At 42.7% G+C, this 18,649-nt stretch overlaps 1 protein-coding gene across 1 annotated transcript in view; it reads left to right on the forward strand.

The window, feature by feature from the left end:
- The window catches only part of CAMK1D (calcium/calmodulin dependent protein kinase ID), a 180,808-nt gene extending 166,129 nt beyond the window's left edge, over nucleotides 1-14,679 (forward strand). Inside the window, exons 6-11 of the mRNA XM_039357495.1 lie at nucleotides 838-913; nucleotides 1,717-1,829; nucleotides 3,591-3,669; nucleotides 7,697-7,784; nucleotides 9,904-10,045; nucleotides 14,140-14,679. Of these exons, the coding sequence (XP_039213429.1) occupies nucleotides 838-913; nucleotides 1,717-1,829; nucleotides 3,591-3,669; nucleotides 7,697-7,784; nucleotides 9,904-10,045; nucleotides 14,140-14,264 (623 nt within the window). The 3' untranslated portion in view covers nucleotides 14,265-14,679. The remainder of the gene's footprint in view (nucleotides 1-837; nucleotides 914-1,716; nucleotides 1,830-3,590; nucleotides 3,670-7,696; nucleotides 7,785-9,903; nucleotides 10,046-14,139) is intronic.
- The last annotated feature ends 3,970 nt before the right edge of the window (nucleotides 14,680-18,649 follow it).

Here is an 18,649-nt window from a genome sequence, read left to right on the forward strand (position 1 = left end):
TTCAAAGTTACGACAGAACTGAAAAAAGTGTCGTACGACCAGTTTTCACCGGCCGTTGCAGCATTCCCACGGACACGTGTTCAGAATTTGGACGAATGGCAACTGGCATGTACTTACGACAGGTTGCAGTGTCCCGAGAATCATGTGATTCCCCTTTTGTGACGTTCTGACAAGCGAAGTCCATGGGGGAAGCCATATTCACTACACACAACCGTGTTACTAACTTAACAATTGCAGAGATTCACTTATCCACCGTGTCAAGAAAAGTCTTCAATGGGGCAAAACTCGCTTAACCATTCTCTCCTTTAGCAACGGAAGTGTTGGGTTCCTTTGTGATCGTAAGTCGAGGACTACCTGTATTCTCCATAGCAGTGGTTCTCAACCTTTCTAATGCCGTGACTCCATAATACAGTTCCCCATGTTGTGGTGACCCCCAAGTGGGTGTGGCCACCAATAAGAGGGAGTAGGACAGCTAGGGAAAAGGGAACAAAATGGTGGACAGCATGGTTTGACGACCCCCATGAAATGGTCATTCGACCCCAAATGGGGTCCCGACCCACAGGTTGAGAACCACTGCTCCATAGGAATTGTCCATGTTCTTATGGGTGACTGACGATGGAAAGAAGGAAGGGGCTGCAGGAGAAGTTTCAGAGTTTGTTTGTTCTCTCCATTTCTTGCAAGTTGGCAGGGCTTCCCTTCTGCCGTTTAGAAGCAATTGAAGAGAGTGGAGGGCATGCTGCAGTGAGCACGCCTTCAGCTCTTGGATGGATGTGGGCCAGCTTCATTTAATGTTCTCTCCTTTGTTCATTTCTCTCCGTTCCTCTGTCCTTTCTGCAGCTCCTGAAGTGCTTGCCCAGAAACCATACAGCAAAGCGGTGGACTGCTGGTCTATTGGAGTGATTGCGTATATTCTGTAAGTAGTATCGAACGATGAAGTATTATTACCGCTTGATAAAACCCCAGTGAGACCACACCTGGAATATTGCAGCCAATTTTGGTCACCTTATCACAAAAAAAGATGTTGAGAGTCTGGAAAAAAGTCAGAGAAGAGCAACTAAGATGATCAAAGGCCTGGAGACTAAAACGTACGAAGAACCGCTGCGGGACTTGGGTTTGGCTAGTCTAAAGAAAAGAAGAAATAGGGGAGACATGATAGCAGTGTTCCAGTATCTGAGGGGCTGCCACAAGGAAGAAGGGGTCAGGTTGTTCACCAAAGCACCAGAGGGAAGGATGAGAAACAATGGTTGGAAACTGATCAAGGAGAGAAGCAACCTGGAATTAAGGAGAAACTTCCTGACAGTGAGGACAATCAACCAGTGGAACAGCTTGCCTCCAGAAATTGTGGGCACTCCATCACTGGAGATTTTTAAGAAGAAACTGGACAATCACCTGTCTGAGATGGGATAGATTCTCCTGCTTGAGCAAGGGGCTAGACTAGAAGACCTCTAAGGTCCCTTCCAGCTCTATTCTATTCTATTCTATTCTATTCTATTCTATTCTATTCTATTCTATTCTATTCTATTTATCCATTCAGATGTGCCATTGAAACTACGAATGGCCACTAAATGAACTGTTATAAGTCGAGGACTACCTGTATTTACCTGGCATTTGCATCGCCCAAATCCAAAGCTGTAAAAAAAAAATAATAAATCCCTAAGGATTTCTTCAGTAATTTTCTTCCCCGTGACTGAACACATTTTTAATTTTTTTTTTCAGGCTCTGCGGCTACCCTCCGTTCTATGACGAAAACGACTCCAAGCTGTTTGAGCAAATTCTGAAAGCAGAATATGAATTTGACTCTCCCTATTGGGATGATATCTCTGAATCTGGTAAGAAACGGGTTAGGATCGTCCCCTAATGTCATTTATTTGATCTTCTCCTTTTCCTGTAGTTTCCCTGTTCAGAACTGCTGCAAGGGGGCTTGGATGTTACATACATGCTGGCTGGAGAATTCTGGGAAATGAAATCCACACATTTTAAGGTTGCCAAGGTTGGGAAACTTGGATTTAGTGTACAACTCAATTCCTATGGTGGAGAAGTCACTATTTCCTTCTTTCCCGCCTTTTTTTTTCTTTTTTTAATATGGTGCAGCTGCAGCTGCCAAAAAAGCCAACACAGTTCTAGGCCGCATTAACAGACGGGTAGAATCAAGATCACGTGAAGTGTTAATAGCACTTTACAATGCCTTGGTAAGGCCACATTTGGAATGCTGCAGCCAATTTTAGTCGTCACGTTGTAAAAAAGATGTTGAGACTCTAGAAAGAGTGCAGAGAAGAGCAACCAAAATCATTAGGGGACTGGAGGCTAAAAGATATGAAGAATGTTTGCAGAAGAATATTGCAGAAATTGGATATATTTGATTTAACTAAAAGAAGGGTTAGGGGTGATATGGCAGTTTTCCAATATTTGAGGGGCTGCCGCAAAGAAGAGGGGGTCAACTTGATCACGTGAAGTATTAATACCACTTTACAAGGCCTTGGTAAGGCCACACTTGGAATACAGCATCCAGTTTTGGTCACCACGATATAAAAAGATGCTGAGACTCTAGAAAGAGTACAGAGAAGAGCAACAAAGATGATTAAGGGACTGGAGGCTAAAACATATAAGGAACGGTTGCTGGAATTGGGTCTGTCTAGTTTAATGAAGAGAAGGACTAGGGGGGACATGATAGCAGTATTCCAATATCTCAGGGGCTGCCGCAAAGAAGAGGAAGTCAAGCTATTCTCCAAAGCACCTGAAGGCAGGACAAGAAGCAACGGATGGAAACTAATCAAGGAGAGAAGCAACCTAGAACTAAGGAGAAACTTCCTGACAGTTAGAACAATTAGCCAGTGGAACAACCTGCCTCCAGAAGCGGTGAATGCTCCAATACTGGAAGTTTTTAAGAAGAGACTGGACAGCCATTTGTTTGAAATGGTATAGGGTTTCCTGCCTGAGCAGGGAGTTGGACTAGATGACCTCCAAGGTCCCTTCCAACTTTATTATTATTATTATTATTATTATTATTATTATTATTATTATTATTTCTCTAAAGCAGTTGAGGGCAGGACAAGAAACAACAGATGGAAACTGATCAAGGAGAGAACCATCCTAGAACTAAAGAGAAATTTCCTGACAGTGAGAACAATTAACCAGTGAACAGCTTTCCTCCAGAAGTTGTGGGTACTCCAACACTGGAGGCCTTTAAGAAGAGATTGGACAACCATTTGTCTGAAATAGTAGAGGGTTTCCTGCCTGAGCAGAGGGTTGGTCTAGAAGACCTCCAGGGTCCCTTCCAACTCTGTTATTCTGTTATACTGTTATGTTAATCAATTCTAAGTCTCCAGTTAATAAACCCAGTTATATTTTCCTGTCAGAGAAACCCATCCATTGCAACTGTGCAAGTAAAATAAGACTGTAAGAATCATGACAGCAACCTGAGTGTTCAGCTGAACTTCATTACATAATCAATGCGTTGAATTGATTATTCTTGTAATTCCCTTTATAGTCAGTTTTGGGTTGCATCGTGATACCTTTATAATACCACTGTGCCATTTTGTTCCTTCAGCTACCAAATACCTGTTTCTTTCTGCTGTTTTCCTTTCTCCCAGCTAAAGATTTTATTCGGAACTTGATGGAGAAAGACCCCAATAAAAGATATACCTGTGAACAGGCAGCCCGACATCCATGGTAAGCTGAGTTCTTCAGTTGTCATGTTCATAAATTCTAGTCTCATTCATCTCTGGGGAAGATCTTAGTGCAAAGGAGAAGAAAGAGAAGGCTCAGAAAACTTAATTATAATATCATAGCCTGTCAGCAATACAGACTAGGATTTAAAGCTCTTGGCAACCAGGTCTTATGATTGCAATCAGAACGGTACACATAGATCTGAGACTCAGAGAGGAGTTTTTTTTTTAAATGGAAATCTAAAGCACCGAAAAATTGAATGCTCTTTCCCTCACCATAGAGGAAGATTTACTATGTGCTCTCAGTGAAATGGCAATCTGCCATTCTCATCGTGACTCTCAATTCCTTTTTTGTTCACCCTTCCTCTCCTTTTTTTAATGGAAAAAGAGGCAGGTATTATTTTCCCACTGAATTGACATTAATGTATTATGAACCCACATCTCAGTCATATCTCGACTGCTAAACTGTAAATGACCACTAGGGGGATGTTGGACACAGAAAGGACATAGGATACAGGTCCATTTTGCTGCCATCTAGTGGTTACCTGAAGTTTTGCGGTGTAAACTGATAGCCCTAATTTTGGACTGCGTGTTTAGCTATGCTTCTCCAATGGATCAACCATGCTGTTTGAAGCTGTTCTTTAATTATCCCCCAAAGCAAGGATGTAATTTCGAAGGGTGATATAAAACAATAATAATCAACCGTAGTCCTGATGAGACAGAAAACTATGAATTTTGCCCTATGACCACGGTTTAGTAAAAATAAATCCAATTCTAGTCCTATATCTTTAGAAAGATGAGGGAAGCAGGTTGATAACCTCCAAGAAAAATGAAGCTATAGAAAAAAATGGTAATGGAGAAAACCAAAAAAATAATTTCAGCCCCTTTAAATAAGCATCAGGGTCTGTTGTCTCAAAGATGCTTTTTCAAAAGGCAACTGGACTTCCTTTGTTTTTCCTTCTTGTCATCCAAGAAGCTTTTTTTAGTTCTAACTGAATGGTGGAGGATGATTGAGAATCTCCCTAGACCTCAGGATCTGTTGTTAGTTTTCGCAAAACATTTTATAGTTCAGCAGAGAGAGAAACCCCTTCTTTAGATTTAATCCAGGATCATTGGATGATGTGAAGCAAATGTCTGATTATTTTAATATGTAATTCTGGGAGAGCTGACGGGCAACTCGGTCACCAATACTTGCTATTTCTGCTGCTTTTCCTGGATGCTTCTTCAGAGTTTGCTCTAGAGTTTCCATTCCATCAAGCAGTGAGGGTTCATTGATTTAAATTACACCACAGAATATTTAATGCTTTGAGTATCTTAAATCTTTGTTGTGGCGGCCAAAATCTTGAGTGTAGTCTATCTTCTCCAGGCTGTGCTTGCTGATCAGATTCCATGTATCCTTTCTTACTGGCTGCAAATATTCCTTGCTTCTTTATTTTTTTATTATTGAAAAGTTTTACAAACGTTTACAACAAAACAACCCCAAACCCCTCCACCCCTCCCCCTCCCACACTTCCCAGAGCTGAATACAGGGTTACAAATATGACAGTCATAATCTAACTAACATTAACCAACTATATAAAAACCAAATCCATAATACACTTTAACTCCCTTTTAACGTAAAATAAACAAATTCTAAATAAGCATAATACATAAACAAATTAATGTCCTAATTCTTAAACAATACGATATAATAAAAATTCCACTATAATAAACTATTGATAATAGTTTCTTTTGATAAAATTCTAAACCACATACTCCAGTCTTGAGGAACTTCCACTGACACAAATAGGTTTTTTGGGAAGCAGAAGAACGAAGAATAAGTCAATGGTCAAGCACAGAAGATACTTTGAAGGGAGAAGGCCAACTCCAGTTTTCTGATGATTTAGAGCTGTGGGGAATCTTGCCTCTCACTTACCAGAAAAGCTTGACCTGGCAAATGTTGTCAGGAAGCTGTTAAAGAGATCCTTTTGTTTATGGAAGGAAAGAAAAATCTGTGGTGTTCAGCAAGGGGCTGATTGAAGATGTGCCAAGGGTTTTCCACTGACCCATCCACAATAAAAATCCAAGCTTAGGTATCTGTTCTTGGCCAGATGTTTTCCTTGGCAAGGTCTCTGGGCCATACTGGCTCATCTTAGAAAGCTAAGTAGAATCAGCCCTGCAGAATTTTTGAATGGGAGATTAGCCACCAGGAAACCATGGAGTTGCAAGCTAGTTTGGGAATCTGAAACCACGGTGCTGCAGGAGACGAACAGGCAGAGCTGGGAGGGAGTTAAGCAAGTCATCAGCCAAGAGTCATTACATTCCCACAAATGGTCGAACTCCAACGTCTCTTGAATTCTGTTGACCCTTAGCTGGCAGCAGTTTAGCTTTGAACTGTAGTTGACTGGATTCTTGTGTAGAGGCTTTAACAATAAATCTTCTGAACTGCAATTTAACATATCCTGATTCTTTGCACCTGATAGTCCCTGAAGAAAACAACTTCACTCTTGTTGCCATGAAAAGTACATGGCTGAGTTTATGGAGTCTCCAGAAGTTGATTCAGATCAAAGAAAACTTTTGAGTTCTTCCTTCTTCTGTTGCTTCCATCTTTCCTTCTTGGCTTCCCTCCAAGAGGCATAAAGCTCTACTACTGATGCTCAAAATGGCAGATGAAATAAAAATGCCTTTCCAGGGAGGATATTCTGAAGCAAAGGTTATCAATACAGTGAAGGTTCTCTTTTGTGTTCCCACTTCAAGTGACTCTCCTCTCAAACGTCCTCAGAGAAGTGCTTCAACAGCAGATAACAAGGCAACTTAAGAAGAGACATTAAAGAAATGGGTCTATATCCCAGTCAGATCATGATCTTAATAGGTGGAAAACTTTTGAGCGCATAGCCCCTGTCCAGAATCAGGCTTTCTGTTTGAGAATCACCTTCCAGATCAACCATGACCTAGTCCAGTGTTGGCGAACCAGAGGCGGCAGTCGGAGCCCTCTCTGTGGGCACATGCGCCATGCCCCAGAAATGACAACCGTCCCTCTTCAACCAGCTGCCCGCTAACTTGCCAAGGTCCCATGTGGCCAGATGCATCCCAGCACGGCTGATTTCCTTCCCCCCATCCCATCCTCCTGGCCTCTCATGCTCTCCTTTTTCCGGGCACAACCCACTGCATCACTTCCTCAACTGTCGATCGTCTGTCCAGCTCAGAGGCGGCTTCTCTGAACTGCTGGCGGCGGGCTGCGGAGCCCCAGAATGCGCCAGTTGAGGAGCCGGCAGTCTGTGGCTGCTGACAGACACTGTCGGCCCCCATGCGCTCACTGGCCTCTGTGTGCGGGGGCCGATGGTGTCAGGCAGCAGCCGCCCTGGCCCCTGCCTCACCTTGTCCTGTGACAATAGCACCCCTGCCCTGCTTCACCTTGCCTCGCCTCACCCCGCAGAACGAGCCTCCTGCCCACCGCCCCACCTGCCAGAGACCCCTTGGATCTCCCCCAACCCTGCCCGTCCCCCACAGGCATCCCTCACCACAAGCAACATTAAGGTGACCACACGCACCTTGGCCACACCCCTCCAGTGAGCCACGCCCACCTGGCACCCGGCGATAAAAGTGGGTTTTGGGTTGCAGTTTGGGCACTCGGTCTCTAAAAGGTTCGCCATCACTGACCTGGTCTTATAGCAAGGAGTACTTCCAACTGGACGAATGCCCACATCAAGGCAAAGATTAGACAATTTTGAGAGTAAGCTATATGATTCTGCTCCTTCACAAATATAACCCTGCTGGTTGAGAGGTCTACGGAGAGCTTTCCTGAGGCTCGTCTTATGGGAAATGATGATTATTTTTTTTCATCCAAGAATAAAATGCACCGCTGCGTTTAATTCTGAGTTTCCTTGGTAACTATTAGGGCAGTTATCCTCTTACTGAACCCGTTGATAAAAATGTAGAGCTGGATTTCATTCTTGTTTTGGTAAAAATGACGAGGAACGTTCCTCCAGTTGTAAACTCTCAAAAGCAGTGGCTTCATCAAACATCTTCCTTATTTTATGTTATTGTTTCAGGATCGCCGGTGACACAGCCCTCAGCAAAAATATCCACGAGTCCGTCAGCGCTCAGATTCGCAAGAACTTTGCAAAAAGCAAATGGAGAGTGAGTCCTCAGATGGTTTACACTGTTGGAGAACCACTGATGGTTTACACTGACTGGCTGGTCGGCTGGCCGGCTGTATGACTGGCTGGCTAGCTTATTGACTGACTGACTGACTGACTGATTGATTGACTGACTGACTGACTGACTGTGGCTGGCTGGCCGGCGACCGACTGACTGTGGCTGGCTGGCTGACTGACTGACTGACTGACTGACTGACTGGCGGCTGGCTGACTGACTGACTGACTGACTGACTGACTGACTCATTCATTCATTCATTTATGCATGCATGTATGCTTTTGTAAAGCATACATGAAGATGTTTTCTCATCTTTCCAAGATTATGATTCTTGTTCTCCTCAGGAAAATTTAGCTTGGCCTAGTTGTGCTGTTCCTTTATGAATAAGTGCTGTTGAATTCAGTGTCAGGAGAAATCTCCTCAGATAATGAAACCATCTTATGTTTTAATTCTGTTTCTCTTTTCTTCCGTGCAACGGACAAATTCATGGATTAAGGGGAAATTGCAGATTCTGATTTTGTTCATCCATCCTAAACCCTTCTGGTTCCAAACACCTTCCCTAGTGAGCCTGATCAATTGCTAAAGGGAAGAACTGGGATCAAATCCCAATTAAATTAAAAACCTGCAGGCTTTTAAGAAGAGATTGGACAGCCATTTGTCTGAAATAGTAGAGTCCAGAGGGTTGGAATAGAAGACCTCTAAGGTCCCTCTGTTACTCTGTTCTTTTAGATCAATATCACCAAAATAAATATCAATATCACCAAAACAAAGCCAGGAACAATACTTTTAATAAAAAACTATATTTTAAAAAAATCTAGTAAAAATTGCCCGGCTGTCAGATAGGCCACCTTTTGTGACAGCAAATTATTGGCTTAGTTTCTGTGAGATAAAACATTTTATTTTATTAGACAGACTTCCTGGGGTGGGGTGTTATGCTTTGCACTGCTGTGGAAAGGATCATTTTCTCGAAATAGGGGAAGAGAAAAAAAATATTATTTTCCAGGCTGTGTGAGGTGGTGGTTGGATATTTCCAAACTACTAACTGGAATGAAAAAGAAGGAACGTGATAAAATTTATTTTATTTTATTTTCCTTTTTGTGTGTGTGTCTTTTTGGTGCATGTCCTAAACAAAATCTGCCTTGTGTGAAGGCTGGAACCCACAACTATGTGTGCCCTTAAATCAGGGAGTCTCCCTGCAGATGCAACCCAGATAACCAAAGCTGATCTTTCTTTTTACAAGCGTTGTATGTGCAAAAATCTGTCAAGTCCGCCATCTTGAGTTATTTGACTTCTTCTTCATGGATGCTTCTGCCTTAAATCCTTTACATTTTAGCATTTTGGATGAAAAATACAGGTAGTCCTCGACTTACGACTATAATTGAGACCGGAACTTGCGTGGCTAAGTGTAGGAGATGACCAGGCTCAGCCCAAAGGAGGGCTCAAACCCATCATAAGTCACAAGTCCCTGGTGTCTACAAGAGATCTAAGTCCAGGCCACCTTCAATGTCTTTCTTATCTCCCGCTCATTTCCCTTGACTGTTAGTTGGCCAGATTCTTGTAGAGAGCTTAAGCTTGCAAAACATCTTTATACTCATTTGAACTGCTTGAATCGCCTGATTTGACTCTAAGTGAGGCAATTGTTTAGTGGGTCGTTCCTTTTTTTTGCCAAGGTTGTTAAGTGAATCACAAGGTCATTAAGTGAAATCGGCATCCTTCATTAACTTTGCTCACTGGAAGCCATCTGGGAAGATCTCATGTGGCAATCATGTCGCCCCAGTATTTGCTACGACCATTGCAAATACATTCTGAGTATCTGCGCCTGAGTTAGGATCATAGGACAGTAAGGATGCTGCGATAGTCATAAATGGGAGGTTTGGACTGAGCTCATTTTCTGTGCCGTTGTAACTTTTGAACAGTCCCTAGACCAATGGTTGTAAGTCAAGGACTACTTGTATTCAACCATGCCAGCGCATGTGTTATTTGTGGCTTCTCAATGTGAGGGGACCTTAAACAATCCGATATGCTGGGAGAGCAGATACGCTGAAGCTGTAGTGTCATGTTTCTTCTTTGTCTCAAAGTCATTTCTTTCTCTCTTCTTTTCCAGCAAGCTTTTAACGCCACAGCCGTGGTTAGACACATGCGACGGTTACATCTTGGCAATAGCTTGGACAGCGGTTCAAACATTAGCGTATCAAACAACCTTAGTCTGGCCAACCCACTCCCGGATGGCACATCCAGAAAAGAGTGTAAGTACAAAGCAAGTAGCAGGCACAGGCATAAAGCGCGGGTTTGGGGCACAGCTTATTTAAACCACCTTCTGCTACATAAATATCGACCAACTTCTGCACAATATTGGCCATCTTCAGCATGATATAAAAAAGATGTTGAGACCCTACATCAGTGGTTCTCAACCTTTTTAATGCCGCGACCCCCAATCGGTCGTAAGTCAAGGACTACTCAACTGGTGCAGCACCGTTTGCAGAATGGGACTTTTGGCGGGCTCAGCAGGGCAGAGACAGCCTGGACAACTCCTATTGGCTTTTGAAAGCCACTAGAATTAGACTCTATTCAAGAGAGTCTATTCTATTGGCTTTCAAAAGCCAATAGAATAAAAGGGAGTAGCACAGCTAAGGAAAAGGGGGAAAAAATGGCGGACTGCATTGTTTGGCGACCCCCGTGAAATGGTCGTTCGACCCCAAATGGGGTCCCGACCCACAGGTTGAGAACCACTGCTCTACATAGAGTGCAGAGAAGAGCAACAAAGAGGATTAGGGGACTGGAGGCTGAAACATATGGAGAAGGGTTGCAGGAATTGGATATGTCTAGTACAGTGAAAAGAAGGAGTAAGGGTGAGGTGACAGCAGTCTTCCAATATTTGAGGGGCTGCCACAAAGAAGAGGGAAGTCAACCTCTTCTCCAAAGCGCCTGAAGGCAGGACAAGAAGGAATGGATGGAAACTGATCCAGGAAAGAAGCAACCTGGAATTAAGAAGAAATTTCCCAACAGAACAATAATCAGTGGAACGGCTAGCCTCCAGAAGTTATGGATGCTCCCAGGAGGATTTTAAGAAGAGACTGGACAGTCATTTGTCCAGAATGGTATATAAGGTCTCCTGCTTGAGCAGGGAGTTGGACTAGAAGATCTCCAAGGTCTCTTCCAATTCTATTATGCTAGTCTGTTATCCTGCTCTGCCTGATATTTAACTATTCAATAGTGGTGATCAGCCACGGTTGCAATTTCTTTCAATCCAGTCTTTCACCTGTCCGTTCTTTGTTGGAAATACTTGGTAGGATGAAATGAAACTTGAGGAAATGCTCACACTTTGCAAAAGAGAAGTAAGCAATGTTTCCTCACGATAAATAAATGACGTTCTGGAAGTCATATTATCAGGAAGGAAGAGGAGGTAGAGAGGGGCTATCTTAAACTATGGCAACTAAGGGCAACATGGACTTTGGTAAGACCTTCAAGATTAACCAAGATATAGAGGTATAGAGGGGGTTCATTGCTACCAGACTTTAAATACAACTGGTGGGATTCCAGAACAGCTAAACTCAAGAGGCAGCCTCATAGAGGAGGTTGAGTATTGCCTTCTCAACTATAATGGGCTAAGAATTCCCAATTTTTGCAAAAGAAATTGGACCGTTCTACTGTATTATAATTTGATTGCCTCTCCTTGCACTGAAGTCTCTCTGTTTCACCATTGCTACTCAGAAGTCACCTTTGAAGGCTTCCGGCAGACTGAAATGTAGTAGATCTTGTCATTGAGCCAGAGCAGGGGTAGGCAACCTTGGCTCTTTTAGAACTCGTGGACTTCAACTCCCAGAATTCCTGAGCCAGCCACGCTGAGGGGACAGGGAGAGGTTTCCAAGCTGAGCCATGCTGGCTCAGGAATTCTGGGAGTTGAAGTCCACGAGTCAGAAAGCAGCCTAGGCCTAGGCAACCTTGGCTCTTTTATGACTCGTGGACTTCAACTCCCAGAATTCCTGAGCCAGCCGTGCTGAGGGGAAAGGGAGTTTCCAAGCTGAGCCATGCTGGCTCAGGAATTCTGGGAGTTGAAGTTCACGAGTCAGAAAGCAGTCTAGGCCTAGGCCAGAGGTAGGCAACCTTGGCTCTTTTATGACCCGTGGACTTCAACTCCCAGAATTCCTGAGCCAGCCAGGCTGAGGGGAAAGGGAGAGGTTACCAAGCTGAGCCATGCTAGCTCAGGAATTCTGGGAGTTGAAGTCCACGAGTCAGAAAGCGGCCTAGGCGTAGGCCAGGGGTAGGCAACCTTGGCTCTTTTATGACCCGTGGACTTCAACTCCCAGAATTCCTGAGCCAGCCAGGCTGAGGGGAAAGGGAGAGGTTACCAAGCTGAGCCATGCTGGCTCAGGAATTCTGGGAATTGAAGTCCACGAGTCATAAAAGAGCCAAGGTTGCCTACCCCTGACCTAGAGAGAGCATCAAAAAGAAGTTCCTTCAAAGAGAAAATACGTTTTATTACCTTCAGATCTGCCTAGCCAACTGCGTCTGAAACAATGCAGGCCTAGAGATGACTTGTCTTCCTCTGAAAACATTATTATATTTGGAACCTGGTCTGAATTTCCTGAAACACGGGTCTGATCTCATAGCCAAGTGAGGTTACTCACAAAAGTTCACCATGTCTCTCAGGTGGCTGGCTTGGATCATACAGCTGTCATTTTTATCGCCAGAATTCAATGTATCTTATCTCCAAATGTCACTTCCTCTCTAGAGCAAAAGGATGATATGCCGGAGATAGTCAACAAGGCAGCTCCCCCTAGGAATTTATGTCACTAATACCTGAAGTTTTATTCCCGATTCGGAATTCAGTATCTAAATGCATCTTCAGGAGAGAATCCTGGTGTCCATCATCACTGTTCTGATCAGCGACATGTAGACAAATGAGAATAATAGGGATTTGCAAAGGAGACCATTAGGGTGAATCTTTTTCGAATTGAATCAAGTCATATTTATTTATTATGGCCATAGACCAGCATCAGAAGGTAGAATGCAAACAATTAGAGATAGCCTCGACTTACAACATGTTCATTTAGAGACCGGAGTTACACCAATGCTGGAAAATGGGACCGTTTTTCACACTTACAACATTGTAGCATGCCTGTAATCATATGATCAAAATTCAGATGCTTGGCAACTGGTTCATATCTACGACGGTCGCAGTATCCCGGGGTCATGCAATCCCCTGTTGCCACCTTCCAACGAACAAAGTCAATGGGGGAAAGCCAGATTCAATCATCTTATTAAATTAATAATAATAATAGTAAAGTTGGAAGGGACCTTGGAGGTCATCTAGTCCAACCCCCTGCTCAGGCAGGAAACCCTATACTATTTCAGACAAATGGCTGTCCAGTCTCTTCTTAAAAACCTCCAGTGTTGGAGCATTCACCGCTTCTGGAAGCAGGTTGTTCCATTGGTTAATTGTTCTAACTGTCAGGAAGTTTCTCCTTAGTTCTAGGTTGCTTCTCTCCTTGATTAGTTTCCACTCGTTGCTTCTTGTCCTGCCTTCAGGCGCCTTGGAGAATAGCTTGACTCCCTCTTCTTTGTGGCAGCCCCTGAGATATTGGAACACTGCTATCATGTCCCCCCTCGTCCTTCTCTTCATTAGACATACCCAATTCCAGCAACCGTTCCTTATATGCTTTAGCCTCCAGTCCCCTAATCATCTTTCTTGCTCTTCTCTGTACTCTTTCTAGAGTCTCAACATCTTTTTTACATCGCGGTGACCAAAACTGGATGCAGTATTCCAAGTGTGGCCTTACCAAGGCCTTGTAAAGTGGTATTAACACGTCACGTGATCTTGATTCTATCTCTCTGTTAATGCAGCCTAGCACCGTGTTGGTCTTTTTGGCAGCTGCAGCACACGGCTGGCTCATATTTAGGTGATTGTCCACTAGGACTCCAAGGTGCCTCTCACAGTTACTACTATTGAGCAAGGTACCCCCTATACTATACCCGTGCATTAGCCGTGGTTCATTTAACAACTGTGGCAAGCAAGGTCATAAAACGGGGCCAAACTCACTCAACAAATGTCTCGTTTAGCAACATAAATTTTGGGGCTCAGTTGCGGCTGTAAGTCAGGGACTCCCTATAATTTTAAAAGTTTGTCCTTCGTGAACGTATCAAGTCTGTGCTTATCACTAGTCGTTGTAGCAAATTCAACAGGTTAATTCTCTTATTTCGGTCTGTTCTGAATTTCCTTCCCTGGGAGAAAAGGGGCTAAATGTTAGATCTCTCCTTCCCAACTTATGTCTTCTGAGCATTACACCCATCGGTTGCACAGATATTGATCGGCGACGTCTCTTTCCCTCTGTTCTTTCAGGTATGAACTCATCTGCTCTCTGCAGTTTTGCTTCTTCAGCTTCAACTGGCATTTCTGCTGTGGGAGAGAAGAGGCCCAGACAGACCACGATAACCACAACCACAATACACACAGGGACCAAGTGATCCAGGTCACCCCCGTGATCCCACCCACAGGGAAGTTGTCAGAGATGGGAGAAAAAATCCCCAGTGCCCAAACAGGCAGGAAATGGAAACCTTCTCCCAGGTGATTTCATCCTGCATTACAAAACACATCGAAGCATAGAGGAATAGAAGGATTTAAACACACACACACACACAAAATAAATGGCCATGTTTTATACCACGATTCAGAAAAGTGGCATTCATCATGAATGGCAGTGACCTCGGGAGGATGGAAAGGCGAGTGGCACCTGATTCTGGCTCCAGGAATCCAAAATGTTCTGACTCAGTTGGACCTGTGTTGGTTCCTCAATGATTTAACTCTGTTCACACAGCGATGATATCCATGCCTGCTTTGGTTTTCCTTAACAAAATAGCGCAACTGGATTATTTAGAGTAATTTCAAATGGTTGTGTTTTTGCTTTTGTTTCATTTCTTTGTTTTTTCAGCTTTCGGGGGGGGGGGTTATTCTCGTTTTTTTTTTTTCCAGAAGTAGAGAATACAAAGAAGTTTGCATTAATCTTTCAAATCAGGAAGGCTGTCGTGGCCTGTTTTATATGTATATATGCATATACATTTGTTTTCTGAGGTTTTCACGGGTGTTTGTATGTAGGTCTTTGGTTATTCGGGTTTTCTCCCGCGTAAAATTGGAAGTGTCTTGGCGACGTTTCGACGAAGTCCCATTCGTCATTTTCAGGCTGGTGTTTTCGGCTTTGTGCTTCGTGCTTCTTCGTGCTTCATTGCTCCTAGAAGCACGAAGCCGAAAACACCAGCTTGAAGATGACGAATGGGACTTCGTCGAAACGTCGCCAAGACACTTCCAATTTTACACGGGAGAAAACCCGAATAACCAAAGACCTGCATATATATATATATATATATATATATATATATATATATATATATACATACATACATACATACATACATACATACATACATACACACACATATTTTTCTTAACTCCATAACTTTGGACTGCAGACTTGTCTGGATCTAGCAGTGATGTTGAAAATGAGCAGCTTTCGGTACCATATCTTGTCAAGAAAACGGGAACAAGTTCTCGTTTCCTTCCAGTCCCACGGAAGGGGGTTGGATTTCAGAATAAGGTGCTGTGCTAACCCCTGAAGTAATACATTTATTTTCTGTTTGCATTCGCACCAGACCCATCTCTATGGGCTCCAAAATGGGGCTTGAAGAATTTCCCTGGGGTTTTTATTTTTCCCCCTTTTCAATTGAACTGAGGGGGAAAGCCCCTACAAAAATTTTATTATGACCAGAGACCAGCATATTCCATGCAATGTACAAAAGATATGGCGGTATAAAATGACAGCATAAAAAGCAAAGAATGAAACAGGACGGGGGAACTGGAGAAGTTCACAAACACATCAGAATAGACACGTCAGGAAATAAATGTCCTGTAAAAGGCTTCAGTATGATTCTTTCTAGTAAAATGTGGAATGGTTTGTTTTAAATTGAATCTCCCAAGCAAAGGAGCTGGACAGCCGTCACCCAAACCAAATATCATTTTTGCCCCCATGAATATAGCAATTAGAAAAAAGAATGGGGGGTTCAGTACTGACCCAGCAGTCATTTACAGCAAGCTGTGGAGTGATTCCTGAGTCTTTCAGAAATGTTAGGCAATTGGGATATTAAAATCCACCTTGCGTTGAAATGTGATCTTCCCAGAAATGCGCAAAAATACATCTGGTTTTTCCATTGTGGTTTACTTAAGGCTCAAATTTACCACTTGGCAAACCTGAAAACAAATTGCTGGCATGCGGCACTTGGAATAAAAGTGGATTGTGCTAGAATCTTTCTGTACAGCTTTCTGTCAAAGAATAAGACTGGGATTTAACAGGAGAGGGAAGAAATCCTTTTTATGATATCTTGATTTAGCTAAAGGGGATCCCTAAGGAAGAAGAAGAATTCAACTCCCAACCACCAGCTTGAATTCTCTCCATCCATTCTTGAACCAGAAAAGAAAATTGACGTGAAATTTTGATCTTTTCTATCCTGCCTCTTGAAATTCTCCTCTTAATCTCCTCCAGACCTGACTTCCCTCCCCAGATTGACAAATTAATCTTGCGTAAAGGAACCCAGCACAATCCTGTATTCTAAATGGCTCAGTTAGCTTCCAGGACAAACATTTGAACCAGTCTGTGTGGTTTTAATTTTAATGCCACACCCATGAAGACACTTGGACAATGTCCTTTTCTCTTGCAGATTTGCCTGTCTGGTTAAAAAAAGACTAGTTAATAAAATCATCTACATTACATGAGGCAAGAACATAAGTCAATAGCACAGAATAAAGCAATAAGCCAGTGAGAAAAACACCACATAAGTCTTTCCCATTAAAATCAATATAAATGCTTAAATTTGGGCTGGGCCCCATCTCTGATGGCCAGAATTAACCCCTAACAGTGTTTCTCTCTTCCTTATTCCTTTCTCTGTCTCTTTTTTCCCTTTATCCCAAGGCTTTACATTGTAAAGCCTGTCCAGGCTAGCACTGATGATGTTACCTAGCTGGGTAATGAAATGTCTGCAGGAAAATAACCGAGCTCAGAGAGCTACAGATATTCGCCTTTATGTCTGTGTTGTAATGTTATACATATAAAGTCCTTTTAATTTGGTAAACTCATACAGCAAAGGAGAATCATTCTTCTGTTTTATTTCAATCTGGGGAAAAAAATTCACCAATGCCCCTGTTCTGTTTCACCCTATTTTTCACAAATCAAAAGATTTTTCATTCAGAGCTAACTTTTTTAAAAAATCTATTTTAATAATGAGAAGTTTCAAAAGTACCCATTCTAAATCTCAGGGTCCCAGCAACTGATCTACATCCTTATGTCATTCACCATTAAAAAAAAAATGCAAAGTTTTGAAAAGGGTATCTGGATACAGAAGAGGGGGAAATAGATTCTATTTTTATCTTGGGTTTTTTTCAAAAAAAAATAAAAATAAACTGATACATGCATACTATGGCACTACATTTATAGAAACCTCTTTTTTTAAGAGAGATTATTTCTTTTTTCTGGATGGAAAAACAAGATAGTCCTGGTTTTTGTGTGAGGTTTTCAACTCCCCGCCCCCCAATTGAGGACTGGAGGGAAAAAGATAGGTAAAGCCGAGCCTTGATACAGAATTGGGAATTGTTGCTGGAAGAATTAACAACGAGATGTCTAATAAATGCATGAAACTGCACTGCATGTTTTGATGACTCTGCTTGCTTGTCCAGTCTTTGGCTTTGTATGAAAAAGCTTTCCGAATCCATAGGCTTTCTTCCATCTCTCAGATTTGATTTTTGTAAAATGTATCTCATTCTATAGCTTCTACTCACACAAGTGGGAAAGCTAAGCAAGCAAGGATTAGGGATAGAACCAAGATCACATGAAGTGTTAGTACCACTTTATAATGCCTTAGTAAGATTACCCTTGGAATACTGCATTGCAGTTTTGGTCTCCATGATGTAAAGAAGATGTTGAGATTCCAGAAAGAGTACAGAAAAGAGCAACAAAGATAATTAGGAGGCTGGAGGCCAAAACGTATGAAGAATGAGGAATTTCAGGAATTGGGTATGTCTAGTTCAGGGGTAGGCCACCTTGGCTCTTTTATGACTCGTGGACTTCAACTCCCAGAATTCCTGAGCCAGCCATGCTGAGGGGAAAGGGAGAAGTTTCCAAGCTGAGCCAGGCTGGCTCAGGAATTCTGGGAGTTCAAGTCCACGAGTCATAAAAGAGCCAAGGTTGCCTACCCCGGTCTAGTTTAATGAAGAGAAGGACTAGAAGTGACATGATAGCAGCGTTTCACTATTTGAGGGGCTGCCACAAAGAAGAGAGGATCAACCTCTTCTCTAATGCACCTGAAGATAGTCCAAGAAACGGTGGAAACTAATCAAGGAGAGAAGCAATCTAGAACTAAGAAATTTCCTGACAATGAGGGCAATTAACCAGTGGAACAGCTTGCCTCCAGAGATTGTGAATGCTCCAACACTGGAGGCTTTTAAGAAGAGACTGATCAGCCACTTGTCTGAAATGGTATAGGGTCTTCTGCCTGAACAAGGTTTGGACTAGAAGAGCTGTAAGATCCCTTCCAACTTTATTATTCTGTATTTCTTGGTTTTTTCTTTGAAAATGTTTTGCTACTCATCCAAGAAGCTTCTTCAGTTCTGCCAATCTCAACTAAAGAACTGAAGAAGCTTCTTGGAACAGAAGCAAAACGTTTTCAAAGAAAAAAAACAACAACAAGAAAGTCCAGTTGCCTTTTGGAAAAAGTACTTTTGGGAGAGCTCCATCTTAAGTCTTGCAGCATCAATAGGAATGTGGGAAGGAAGAAAAGAAACAGTTGTCACAAAACCCACCAATGACTTC

The sequence above is a fragment of the Crotalus tigris genome, unplaced genomic scaffold (assembly GCF_016545835.1).
Source record: "Crotalus tigris isolate CLP2741 ecotype Arizona unplaced genomic scaffold, ASM1654583v1 scf7180000018925.3142382, whole genome shotgun sequence".
NCBI lineage: Eukaryota > Metazoa > Chordata > Lepidosauria > Squamata > Viperidae > Crotalus > Crotalus tigris.